Raw genomic sequence first — 13,620 nt, forward strand, 5'->3', positions numbered from 1 at the left:
TTACGTGCGCGGGAATGTAAAGTAAATGTAAAATACTAAAACTGAAGTAAAGAAATAACGTTTTTAAAATTAAAAAAGGAGTTTTTATAAAATATATATAGTTATGTTGAAAATAAATTAAATTAAACTGTTTCAATTCTGGTTTCGTCTTCCTTTATTATACAAAAACTGTACAAGTCGCATTTATCACAGTAAAAACTGAAGAATTTTGAAATGAAATAAAATTTAACTAAGCAAAAATAGAGATGGTAACTGGGTGAGTTTGCTTAAAACTATAACTATACAATATTGATTTAGTTCTTCTTTTTCTTCTTGTCGGGCTGAGCCAAGCCTTGGGATTCCTGGTATTGGCGGACGATCTGTTCCTGGATATCGGGAAGGCAGGGCGAGTACCGAGAATACTCCATGGTGAACTCTCCCTTGCCTTGGGTACTCGATCTAAAAAACATAAACAAACAGCATTTAATATAATTAAAATAAGAGCACTAGTTTATCCTCTTACCTCAGCTCTCCGGCATAGCCAAACATATCATTGAGAGGAACCTCAGCATAGACTGTGAACCAGCCTTCGGTTCCCTCCGTTCCGGTGATAATACCATGCCTCTTGCTCAGGTGACCCATCACAGCGCCCTGGAATTCCTCAGGAGCGGTGACTTCCACCAGCATAATGGGTTCCAAAATCTGCCAACTGCCGTTTTGGAAGACTTCCTTGATGGCACCGTGAGCGGCCAACATGAAGGCCAATTCACTGGAGTCCACAATGTGGTGACCACCATCCTGGAGGCGGAACCGAATGCCAGATAGCTTGTGACCCGACAGCATTCCCTTCTCAGCCATTTCGCGGTAACCTTAAGAACAAAATATAATTAGTTAAGTATAGTAAATTATTCAATTGTAAATTAGTTCTCACCCTTTTCAACACCAGGAACAAATTGTTTTGGCACATTTGTGCCCACAGTTTCGTCGACGAATTCCAGGAGGGTATTTTGATTAGGCGGCAGTGGTTCCATGACTCCAATAATCCTGGCATATTGACCCGATCCTCCAGACTGTTTCTTGTGCAGGTAATCGAATTCACAGGGTCCAACCAGTGTCTCCCTAAATGCCACCTTAGGCTTACCCAGCGTCACTGGGCAACCGTATTCCCTCTCCATACGCTGGGCATAGATTTCTAAATGCAATTCACCCATTCCTGAGACGAGGGTTTCCTTGACATCGTTGTCGAAAAAGAAGTGGAAAGTGGGATCCTCTTTGGTAAATCTCGCTATGGCCTTTGAGAAGTTATCTCTATCCTTGGAGTTATTCGGCTTTATGGCCATTGAAACTACAGGTTCGGGTACGAAAATGGATTCCATAGCCAGGTTATCCTTGGGATTGGTGGTGAAGGTGTCACCGGAGGCGCAATCTACTCCAAACAGGGCGAAAATATCGCCGGCGTACACTTCGTTGACATCCTCCATTTGGTTCGAGTGAAGACGGACTAGACGAGCGATTCGAACCTTCTTGTTGGTGCGCGCATTGAAGATGTTGTCACCCTTCCGGAGCACACCCTGGTAGCACCTGAGGTAGGTCAGTTGGCCAAAGCGTCCAGCTTCCAGTTTGAAGGCCAAGCCCACAAACGAGTCTTTGCCATCACGAGCTGGGTTCAAGACTATTTTCTCAGCTTCTTGTCCCTCCTTTTCGATGAAGCCCAGATTCTCAACTTCACCGGGATGGGGCAGGTAATCGAGTACAGCGTCAAGGAGAGGCTGAACGCCCTTATTTTTAAGGGCAGTTCCCACCAACACTGGCGTGAAGGTCCTTTTGATGCAGGTTCGCCGCAAGGCAGCCTTCATGTCATCCTCCGTGAAGGGTTTCTCCTCCAGGAAGAACTCTCCAAAGGTGTCATCGGCATTGGAGAGATGTTCAATGAGTTCCTGCCTCCTTTCCTGGCTCTCCACTCGCATATCCTGCGGTATTTCATCCAGCCTCACATTCATTCCATGCTCGCCCTCGAAATATATTGCACGTTCCCGAACCAGATCCACAATTCCTTTGCAATTGCTCTCCACACCGATGGGCAGCTGGATAAATGCAGCATTGTGGTTCATTTTGGACCTCATTTGGGACAGGACTCTATAGGGATTCGAGCCCAGGCGATCCAGTTTGTTGATGAAGGCCAGACACGGGACATTGTATCGCTTCATCTGCCGGTTGACGGTCAGGGTTTGGCTCTGAACTCCACCGACGGCACAAAGAACCAGCACAGCACCGTCCAGAACACGAAGAGCACGCTCCACTTCCACGGTGAAGTCCACATGTCCCGGTGTATCAATGATATTGATATTGGTGTCCTTCCACAGGGTGTAGGTGGCAGCCGACTGGATGGTGATGCCGCGCTGCCTCTCCAGCTCCATGCTGTCCATAGTGGCTCCTACATTGTCCTTTCCACGCACCTCGTGCATCTCAGCAATCCTTCCCGTGTAGAACAGTATCCGCTCCGTCAGTGTCGTCTTACCGCTGTCTATATGCGCCGATATTCCTATATTCCGGATCTTCTCGATCGGTTTATGCTCCGAGAACTTGGCATGCGAACTGTAGCCGGCCTGCAAGGTAATAATTATATCAATATTATTTGCTTTTCTAACAATTACATAACGCACAGTTGGTTTTTGTCTCGTTTTAATTTATCCAACTTACTTTGCCAAGAGTTTCCAAAGCTCTTACTCGCAGGGCATTGTTCCCGGTCAGCAGTCGTGTGATTAGCGACATCCTGGCTAGTTTTTAATTAATAAATCGGGATTTAAATAAAAAACACGCGCACGAGGGACACAGCCACCAAACCAGTGTGACCAAGGCGGAGACCGCCAAAATATACCACCGAGTTGCTTCAAAAATATACTGAAAATAAGTTTCGTTAAAATTTAATATCAATTTATACACCTAAACATTTTATATTTAGAGTTTTACATTCACCGTTTTGCATTTTCCTATGCTTTTAACTTTCGTTTGTGTGGCAGCTATATGGTATTCATCAGATTCGTACGATGTTGCGGGAACGCAGAAGTATTGGAAAAACATCGATGTTGCCCCGCTAAGCATCGATGTTGCCGATGTTTCAAAAACATCGATGTCATCGATGTTCGCATCGATGTTTCTCAACCTCTGCTCAGAAATGTGTTGTGTTACAAGAGTTGCAAGTCATTGTTTATTAGTGTTCAAAGTAAGTAACTGATCATACATACTTACTGGTGATAGATACATACTAATCATAGTTACTTACTGGTCAGAGATACTTACTGATCATAGCAACTTACTGGTCATAGATATTTATTGTTCAGAGTTACTCACTGCTCATAGTTACTTACTGCTCATAGTTGATTACTGGTCATAGTTAATTACTGATCATAGATCTATAAATTGTCCGATTGTTCCTATGTCAGATATATGTATGTTCATATATAGTCCACCGATTTGGCATGCTCCGATTTATAAACTTGTAAAAGTATATAGAAGATCAACTACATAGCTTAATTCAAATAGCTTGCTCTTGAATTTGTTCCAAAACAAATCTCTCACACTTGTGCATATGATTCTCAACTGGTTCTAACACCCCCGGAACGAAGTGACTGCTGCCGGTCAAGTCTCAGAAATGTGTTGTGTTACAAAAGTTGCAAGTCATTGTTTATTAGTGTTCAAAGTGAGTAACTGATCATACATACTTACTGGTCATAGATACATACTAATCATAGTTACTTACTGGTCAGAGATACTTACTGATCATAGCAACTTACTGGTCATAGATATTTATTGTTCAGAGTTACTCACTGCTCATAGTTACTTGCTGCTCATAGTTGATTACTGGTCATAGTTAATTACTGATCATAGATCTATAAATTGTCCGATTGTTCCTATGTCAGCTATATATATGTTCATATATAGTCCACCGATTTGGCATGCTCCGATTTATAACCTTGTAAAAGTATATAGAAGATCAACTACATAGCTTAATTCAAATAGCTTGCTCTTGAATTTGTTCCAAAACAAATCCTTCACACTTGTGCATATGATTCTCAACTTGTTCTAACACCCCCGGAACGAAGTGACTGCTGCCGGTCAAGTCTCAGAAATGTGTTGTGTTACAAAAGTTGCAAGTCATTGTTTATTAGTGTTCAAAGTGAGTAACTGATCATACATACTTACTGGTCATAGATACATACTAATCATAGTTACTTACTGGTCAGAGATACTTACTGATCATAGCAACTTACTGGTCATAGATATTTATTGTTCAGAGTTACTCACTGCTCATAGTTACTTGCTGCTCATAGTTGATTACTGGTCATAGTTAATTACTGATCATAGATCTATAAATTGTCCGATTGTTCCTATGTCAGCTATATATATGTTCATATATAGTCCACCGATTTGGCATGCTCCGATTTATAACCTTGTAAAAGTATATAGAAGATCAACTACATAGCTTAATTCAAATAGCTTGCTCTTGAATTTGTTCCAAAACAAATCCTTCACACTTGTGCATATGATTCTCAACTTGTTCTAACACCCCCGGAACGAAGTGACTGCTGCCGGTCAAGTCTCAGAAATGTGTTGTGTTACAAAAGTTGCAAGTCATTGTTTATTAGTGTTCAAAGTGAGTAACTGATCATACTTATATACTTACTAATCATAGTTACTTACTGGTCATAGATTCAAAGTTAATTATAATCTATTATATATAAATAATTTTTATATGACTTTATTTTCATAAATTTATTTATAACTTTGTTTGAGGAAACATATTTAATCAGTTTCATCATTAAATATGTATTTTTATTTATTTAGTAACAATAAATTAATATAAACTAGAAACACTTACCTTGATCGACTCTATTAAAACGAATCAGTTTCCCTCTCAAAATAATCAAACTTTATTTTATATATTACATTTATATTTCAACAAATTCCTTTAGTAGGGAGGTAATACGATTACAAGATTGGTTTTCGGAGTTATTTCTTGATATGTTGATAGGCAATTCATTTTTGTGCCAATTCGCACATTGAGGATATATTATATACGCAAAATGGGACGGTTGGTGGTACATACAGACATTAAAGGTTTTTATACGGATTATAGACACACACATATAATTGTTTTACAGGTACACAAATTTATGATAAAAAATGTAATTAAATCATTGACTCAAACGGATGTTTCTGTTGGTGTAAGATATCCACGCCACAATTGCTTCGACGTATTAAATTTTGGGTTCTGCAATAGTGAAATATAAAATTAATAACTATGATCTATTGATTTTTAATGCCAAAAAATAACCTAGTCTCTTAACTATTTATTTACGTACAGCTTAAATCGGGGATATATGGTAAAGATGCACATACAGATGTCTAACACGATGCTAATAGAGCTATGAAGGTTTTGATTTTTTGAAACAGAGTTTGAAGCGTATCAAAAGTAGATATATACATTTAAAATCTGATACAGAATTTATAAAACTTTAAACTCTGATTCGAAATCATTATGATTCTGATTTTTTATGGAAGACAGGCAGAACTAGATTTTGGTGCTATATATATGAACGTTCAGAGATATAGAATTGGGAGCAGTAGGTGCCACACTCAACACTCACAACTATTCACAAAATACACTGAAAACGAACGATGCAAAATACCAAAAGTAATAAAATGAAAAATACAGGGATTTGGTTTTTCACTTTTTTTTTTGTTTAGCAGCTTAATTGTTTGCTTCTTTATTCAATATTTGTTATATTTGTATATACTTTTATTTATATAGATTTTTGTTTGTGTATGTTTTGGATAGGATGTTGTGTGTTTGTTTTTGGTTTCAAACTTAGTGTAATGCATAAAATATAATACAAATTGTTTACAGCTCTGTCTTGGCTAGGCTAAATGATACTTCCCCCTTCTTGTACAACCCGCGCCCCCCAAGATATATACCATCAGATCACAGTTTAATAAAACCCCACATATAGCTAACCAAGTCAAAGTCGGGAAATAGTAGGAAAATGTGTAGGTGGAAAAACATCGGAGTACCGATGGAGATTCTGTTCTGTGGCTTCTCCTCGCTACTCTAGTCTTTGTCTGCGGAATTGACACTATAAAATTCGTTTCAAAAGTGTATATATTTGGAATGGTTTTGGTTGTTTGTTGTTTTATAAAATAAGTAATACTTGTATATAACTGGTACCTGAGCCCCCAAAAAAAAACTCAAATGCAAACAACCCTCTACTGGCACAGCTAAAAAACGTCCTTTGGAAAAACTTCTACGGTATTAGAGATTATAGTAAATAGAGATTATGATACGGCGGCTGTGAATGACCAACTACAAATATATATAGATGTGTGTGTTTTGTGCGTGGGTTCTTTTTTGTGCTTGTTTTGTTTGTCCTGTGAATCCTTTTTAAACTGGCGTTATGTTGGCTGGACCCGGCACCTGGCTGTTGACTATGGAGGAGGAGGATCCTTCTAGCCTGGCAGCCGCCTCCTTGCAATTGCTGATTTGTTGTGGCTGCTGCAGCTGTGCTCCTGCAGGATTCGTCATGGCTTCACTGTACTCATCCGCCTCGTGCATGGGCGATAGGCGTGGCGAAAGAGTGGCATTCGGGGGCGCACTGTAGAGAGTTGGAGGCATGAGGGGAATGCGAAGACGAGCATGAATGATTTAATAGTTCGATATACTCGAAATCAATAAAAAAATTTAATAAATAAAATCATGAATTCGTGTTTGAGTTAAAAATATAAAATCGAAAATTCTAGCCAATGATCAGTGGCTGAATGATTATGTTTATATACATAAGTGGCCTCTTAAATGATTTGAAAATCTTCTTTTAGCAAAAGATATGTTCATCTTAAATTTAAATTTTAGAAATATTTAAGATCAAATGGACCTTCATCAATTTGCTCAAAATGAGTCATATGACATAATTATCCGTTGAATACATCATTTTCAAATTCAATATAATCCTTCTAAGGAAATCTATAAGCTGATATTGATATAATTCAGCAAGCTGTCATTCCAAAACTGACTGCGATTAATGAATATAATGAGTAGATAGAAAAGAAAGGATCAGGATGTTTATATACAGAAGAGCGATCATAGATTCTAGCCGTTCATGAGAAGATTCCTGAATGAATGTCATAAGAAGGGGGACTCTCTCTCTACTGGGAACACTTACTGGTTGCCATTGATTTGACGAACTTTAACGGTGACAGGAATAATCAATTGATCCGAGATGCCATTGCCATCCTTGCTGATCTGTTGCCAGACTGTAGATCGATCCTGGGGAATGTTCACTGTGGGTCCATTGTTGCTGTTACCGCTGCCGGGCTTATTTCCCGAAAGGGGAATGTGAATGGTGGTTGGACCCGATTGATTGGCATTGTAGTTTTTCCCGGTACCAGCTCCCGGGGGATGCTGATGATGATTGTCCTTCAATGTAAAAATTTGCACATAGTTGCATAGTTTTTGGGACCAAAAATTAGCTCAGGAAGAGGGGAATCACACAGGGATAGATATATCATTTCTAATGGTCTAATGTTGCAAAGGTGAAAGAGAGATAGAGGCGAAGTAGTAGAAAGAGCTCGCTAAATAAATGGATGTGTTTCAAAAAAGGTGTTAGATTGTGTGTAAAAGTGTCAAAAAAATGCCAATCATGGTGAAAGTGTCTTCAAATTTTCGATTTATGCCAATTGTTTTTTAATTGAATTTTTTATTTGTTTTATTTTTTGTTTTGTGTTTTTGCATTTTGGAATTTTGCCTATGAATTTTTTACATCAATTTTCGCTACAATTAGTTGTGTTTTTTATGTCGCTAGTTAGTTACTTGAAATTTCAACCCGATGACTATAAAATAACATAACAGGTTCCATTTAATACATTTAGGTACTTGTTGTACAGTGTAAACGCGTGACTAATTATGACTTATTCTAGAATTTCATTTACATTTATAAATATCATAGATATATGTATATATATAAAGGGTAAGAGTAGTTTCTTTTTTAGAGTAGGTTCGGATAGGTAACACATTTTGGTTTGCACTACGAAAAAACACATAATTTCCATTTGTTTTTGTTTTGTTTTTTGTGGGTTTTGGCATTTACAGGTGGTCTAAAAAGCTTAGGATCGAAATAAAAAATATTTAAAAAACGTTTATCAAAAGTATATATAAACAAAATGCAAAAATAGCGACATGCCATATATGGTATTAAATTAAAATGGGACACAAGGGGGGAAAACATTTACAAAATACTGTTAAAGACATGATAAAAAACGTATAGTATATATAACAGAGAATTATGCATATACATGGGTTATATATCTATATAGTTGGTAGTTGAAGAAATTTTTCAAGACCGACAAAATGCAATTAAATCAATGCAAAAAAATCTATGAATAATTGAGTTCATCGGTATTGGAAGCACCATCGATCGCTGATCGATGGCTTTGTGCGGTTGACTGGGCAGCACTGCAAACGCAAATGAAATGGGCAGCACTGGTCCGTGGGATTTTCTTTTCTTTGCTTTTTGGTGTGTGTTGCAGATTGTGTGCTAGTGGGTGGCATTGTGTGTGTTTTTGTGCTTGGGATGGGGTGTTGGTGTTGTTGGAGTGTCTATTTCTTAAGCAGACTGCTTTGTGCCTCGAACTCCTTCTCATTTGCATTTGAGGTTGAGCAGCTAATGAGCCCAAGGCCAACGGCACTGCCCCCACCGCCAGCACCACCTTCGACCGGTGACTTGGTCACCACCCGGCCGTTGCGACCCTTTCCCCAAGGGAAAATTTTCGCCAATAAGCCCACCTCAGCGTCCAGTTTGTGCAGATCATCTGCCGCCGCTCTCTTCGTCATCTCCGGCATTATGTCATCTAGGATCTTAAGCTCGCGACGTGTAAATACCAAATCCAGAGCCTTTCGTATGCCAATCATCACCACCAACATCAGGGGGAACAGGATGGAGGTCTGGGAAAAGGACTTGATCAGCCAGAGAATAATAAGACAGGCCAGCTGAATGATGGTGAACAAGTGGACACGCTTGATGGGAACCTGTAAGGAAAAGATATAATAAAAAAGATATAATTACCAGGAAGAAGGTTTTTAAGAAACAAGTACATATTTGGGTTTCTATTAAAGACTTAAGATGAAAGTAAAAACCCAACTCACCTGTCGCAGGAACATATAATCCGGTTGGTACTTGGCCGGCATGAACATGATTAGTATGCGATCAAAGAACTGCAAACCCTTGAGCGAGGCCACTCCCATATACAGAAAAACACCGAATAGAACCGGCATGGGAATGTGACCGAGCAGCGGGGTCAAAAGCACCGAAACACCAATGGTCAGGAAAATCAGGATGTGGGTAACCCGCTGCTCGCGCACACCCAGGAACTGTGGCTTCTCGCCAGGAGCCGAGCACTCAGATTCCAGCTTCAGTGAGTTTACGTGATTAATGCTCAGCACAGTGGCAGCCACGAACCTGTAAAAATATGAGAGATTAATAAGATTTCCATTAATAACAAAGCATTTCCTTAGTTTAAGCTAGAAACTCACCAAGGCAGACCCATTAAACTGCAAATGGCAATCAGAATGGACAGGATAAACAGATCTAGATGGTAACCGCAGCCCTTCTTTAGCTTGTTCTCCTTACGATTCACAATAACCGCAGTGATTTGTTGATCCATAAAGATCAGGATCGTTCCAAGCAGGGCAGGAAAGACGGCAATGATTGGTGACCACCAGGGATTCTTCTCCGAGAACGGTGGGATTAGCCAGCCACGGGTGCTCAGCGTGGGCTTCAGCTCATTGGGAACCTCCAGCTTCTGGGTGGGCACTCCCAAGGAATAGTCAAAGAAGCTCATGGCAAAGATTGCGATCAGCACGGAAAAGTCACTAATATACTGCCGGACAATGGAGGGGAAGAACAGGGCGTTCTTGAAATCCTTTAGGATGGTGGAGATTATGAAGGTGCCGGTGCAGAGAACCACCGACATCAGGAAGACGTTCTCGGTGGGTGGCGTTCCGCAATCTCCGCCAACCAGGGTGCCGTTGTAGGACTACATAAAATAAGTAAGGAGATATTTATAATAAGCGTGATTAAGAGAATGATTGTCTAGGATTGTCTATTAATTTACTTACCTCACAATAATCCCAATTATACTTGGCATAATCCACCACACTGGCATTGCTCCCAATTGGCGGGGTACAGACACAGTCATATATCCCCTGATTAACCGGAAAGTTCTTTCCAATAACGACCACATTTTCAATGGCCTTGTAGATGAAAATGAAGGCAATTAATGTGGCAAAGTTCTCCTCGGTGAAGCGGGTTATGTAGCAAACAAGGGCACTGGCATCAATCGCGACCAGGACGATGCAAATGCCGGCGACCCACATGCCGATCCAGAACCGGAAAGTCATATATTCCCAGCCCATCTTCAGGCAGAACTCATAGATAATTGACTCAAAGACCAGTACTGGACCGGTGGACCCGAGAATTGTCAGCGGCTGGCCCGAAAAGAAGCCATACCCCATGCCACAGACGAACCCGGACACCAGAGACTCCATAGCAGCCATGTTTTTGCCAGTGGCCTCCGCCAGGAGACCTCCGAACGTAATGATCGGGGAGAGGCAGGCGAAATACAGGAAGATCCAGGAGGCAACGCATTGCATGGACAACGCATCCTTGTAGTCACTAATGTACCAGGGCACCTTCCGTTTAACATCATTGATGAGACCGCCAAAGAGACGACCTGTCCGGGACAAACCGGACTCCTCCCTCAAACGCTGCTCCTCCTCCTCCTCGTCCACCTCCTCTTTGGGCAACTCTGGTGGTCGCTTACGCACCTCCTGGGAGGGAATGGCCGCCGGTGGCTCAATACGAATGGTGGGATCCCATTCGCCGGGCGGCAGCACAGTGACAGCATCCAGGAACTCATCCACACCGGCCAGCAGGTGATCCCGCTTCCTCGCACGGTAGGCCACCTCGTGGAAGATCTCATCGGACATTAGGGTGGCCATGGCACGGCCAATCTCATGGAAGTTGCTCTGACTGCCTGGCGGGCCAAGCAGGATAAAGATGAATCTGTAAAAGAGTTAAGAGTTATTTTAGGTAACTAAATTCAAATCCTTTGAGATGAGCTCACCTGGTGGGCACTGGCACCTCGGTGAGATCGCCCATGAGCGCCGCCGTGCTCAGGCGGATGAAGCAGGAGAGTGTTCGCTCCAGGAAGTCCACCTCGCCTACAAGGATGTTACTGGCCTCCGCTCCTGGCGGTATCTTGCGCATAAAATGGGTATTCCCCTTGTGCTGCTGCTCGTTCAGCTCGGTGCCGCTTCCTGGCCTGGCCATGGACTGATTGCTGGGACTCTTGACCATGTCCTCTGTGATCACCGGCAGGTTTTGTGCAGGTCGTGATTTTTTAGAATTAGATTTTTTCTCTGCATTAGTCGGGATATATCGTTTTTGCAGGGTTGTTTTTTTGGTATCACGGGGTGCAGGTTTTTGGTATCGTGTTTGTATTTTATATATTTAATTTTTTTGGGGTACGTGCGTTGATAGGTATTACAACAATAATAAGAACAACACGTTACAAACGATACAACATAAAAAAAACATACGAAAAAAGAAGTGCAAAAGAGAGATATTGGATTAAATTCGGATTTCGGCTAAAAGATGCTGCAATAGATTGTTCAAATTCGGTTGAAATACTGAGATAATGAAGCATGCAAAATATATATCAAGTTGGAAAGTTAGTTTTGAAAAGTGTGTGTGGTTAGGTGACAAGCGTGCAAATGTGTGTGGATGGTATTTTCTTTTTCTTTGGGGTTTTTTTTTTAATTTCTTCTTCAGAACCAATCCCTGAGTTTTCAATTCTGATTAACCATTTCAACCTTCATGCAAATTTCTCCGTCGTTTATCCTTTTCTTCAACCAATTCTATTTACAAAACTGCAAACTACCAAACGTATATTCAATATATATATCAGGACTATTTAAACGATTAACAGACACGCAAAAATCAATCATTAAACAATAACGAAACACGATCAGTTCTTTAGTTGGTTGGATTTTGACTTTGGTCTTGGGATTATTTACCGAGCGCTCTGTTGCTGGGTTTTCCACTGGGCACCGTTAGGAAACGCCCCATGCCGCCGGCTGCTGAGCTCAGATTTGGATTTCCATTGCTTCCAGGCGGTCCAGGTTCGCTGGCCGTTAGGGAAATCGGCGTGGTGGCCCCCAAAGTGTGCTCTTCAACTGGAAAATGTTTTGGGGGGTTTTTCGTTTTTTTTGGTACTTCATAGGTTTGAGGGGAAATCTTTTAGACAGAGCTGCCCACACAGTGCACTTGAGGGTCCTTAGAAGCAACCTCTGGGAACTCTGTGAACAGCTATGCTATAGGATATCTAAGTATCTCGAATGGGCTCCGGTTCATCTTTAATTTATATTGTTATTTTTCATACTACTACCTAAAGAAGTCATTCTAAAATAACTAAGATTTCTCTCCCTAAGAAAACTAGAAACCTTCCGCAGTATTCCTTATCAACTCAAATATTTTCACGTAGCTTATGGTTCTTTTGCGATAAGATTTTTAAGAAAATTAAAATCATCAGCCAGGATTGAGTTACAGTAATTAAAGTTCAAGGTTTAAAAGGTAAAGAAGTCGGCAATGGTAATACAAAATTATAATTGAAAAAGGCTTTCAAAAAAGGGCTTTTTATAGAAGAGAAGGAATATGAATCAAGAAAATAGAGAGAGACTTGAAAGCAGTAAGATATACAGATTAATATCTTTTTTATAACTTAACTTAGGGCCCCATATAATTTCAATATTTAAATATATATTTGAACTTAAGAAATCGTTTAGATAGACAACACATTTAATTGGGTAATATCATTTAAGAAAGGGTCTAGCGAGCTTTTTGAAGGAGATATATTGTCATAGGTTATAGTTGATTATATAGTGATATAGTAGTTATTAAAAAGTTAAAGGAGTAGAGAAAAAATAGTAGAGTCAGAGACGAGAGACAAGAGATAATCATCGATAAACACAGCGTGCTTTTGAAAAGGAACTTCAAAGTACAGTAGAAACCATTGATGATGGGCTATTACTTGGCATTGATTGTGATTGCGATCGTCCTTGATGGCTCTGGTGCTGGGGCGAGGCCCCGGCATGGAACCAGGTGGTGACACCGATGGCCCCTAGGTGCGAAGATGCGTCAGCTTTAATGTTTTTTGAGGGAACGAAGAGCGCAAGAGCGGATTTAATCAAGGGTTAGAATTGCTCAACACTGGTTTTATAAAACCCCATTTTGATACCGTTTTACTAACTAATGGTTGTGAGTGATTTATGAATGATTAATTGGTGTTCAGGGTGCTCTCTAAGGAATGAGATGATTCTCAGGCCGATGTTTTGTGGAATTTTAATTTATCGTTAGACCATTGGAAGGGGATTTTGACTTCTCATTAATGTAAAATCAAGTTAGCTTCCTGTTGATTGGTTCTGGGTGCATTTTTGTTGGGTGCAAAGGCAACTGAAAAGGTATATACGACTTTGGTCTTCAGCTTTACAGAAATCTCTGGGAAGAGAGTGGCATTGGATTTAGTTTGCTAGTT

At 40.4% G+C, this 13,620-nt stretch overlaps 2 protein-coding genes and 1 long non-coding RNA gene across 50 annotated transcripts in view; 1 reads left to right on the top strand and 2 right to left on the bottom strand.

The window, feature by feature from the left end:
• Positions 1-136: 136 nt before the first annotated feature.
• On the bottom strand, positions 137-2,890 carry mEFG1 (mitochondrial translation elongation factor G 1). Its single transcript, XM_020950742.2, has 4 exons — positions 2,680-2,890; positions 911-2,585; positions 503-848; positions 137-438 (listed from the first exon to the last, which is right to left on the bottom strand). Exons 1-4 carry the CDS (start codon positions 2,749-2,751, stop codon positions 294-296), a joined length of 2,238 nt encoding a protein of 745 aa, XP_020806401.1. The 5' UTR covers positions 2,752-2,890; the 3' UTR covers positions 137-293.
• Positions 2,891-4,575: 1,685 nt separating this feature from the next.
• LOC147643691 (uncharacterized) overlaps positions 4,576-13,620 on the top strand; it is a 28,570-nt gene continuing 19,525 nt past the window's right edge. The window contains exon 1 of the long non-coding RNA XR_015271697.1: positions 4,576-4,633. This is a non-coding gene — a long non-coding RNA (uncharacterized LOC147643691). The remainder of the gene's footprint in view (positions 4,634-13,620) is intronic.
• Ndae1 (Na[+]-driven anion exchanger 1) overlaps positions 4,887-13,620 on the bottom strand; it is a 28,290-nt gene continuing 19,556 nt past the window's right edge. For 7 of the 48 annotated variants that reach the window (XM_086832771.1, XM_086832750.1, XM_086832762.1 and 4 more), the window contains 8 exons: positions 12,104-12,262; positions 11,152-11,389; positions 10,145-11,090; positions 9,560-10,062; positions 9,173-9,485; positions 8,813-9,055; positions 7,194-7,447; positions 4,887-6,629 (listed from right to left, as the gene is read on the bottom strand). In XM_086832771.1, coding sequence (XP_086688897.1) covers positions 6,419-6,629; positions 7,194-7,447; positions 8,813-9,055; positions 9,173-9,485; positions 9,560-10,062; positions 10,145-11,090; positions 11,152-11,389; positions 12,104-12,262 — 2,867 coding nt within the window. In that variant the 3' untranslated portion in view covers positions 4,887-6,418. Of the gene's footprint in view, positions 6,630-7,193; positions 7,448-7,707; positions 9,056-9,172; positions 9,486-9,559; positions 10,063-10,144; positions 11,091-11,151; positions 11,447-12,103; positions 12,263-13,116; positions 13,228-13,620 lie in introns of those variants that run through there. The other 41 variants (XM_086832761.1, XM_086832778.1, XM_086832773.1 and 38 more) reach the window with 18 other exon arrangements.

Source organism: Drosophila serrata, unplaced genomic scaffold (assembly GCF_035046125.1).
Source record: "Drosophila serrata isolate PLE 108 unplaced genomic scaffold, ASM3504612v1 contig_249, whole genome shotgun sequence".
Classification (NCBI taxonomy): Eukaryota; Metazoa; Arthropoda; class Insecta; order Diptera; family Drosophilidae; genus Drosophila; species Drosophila serrata.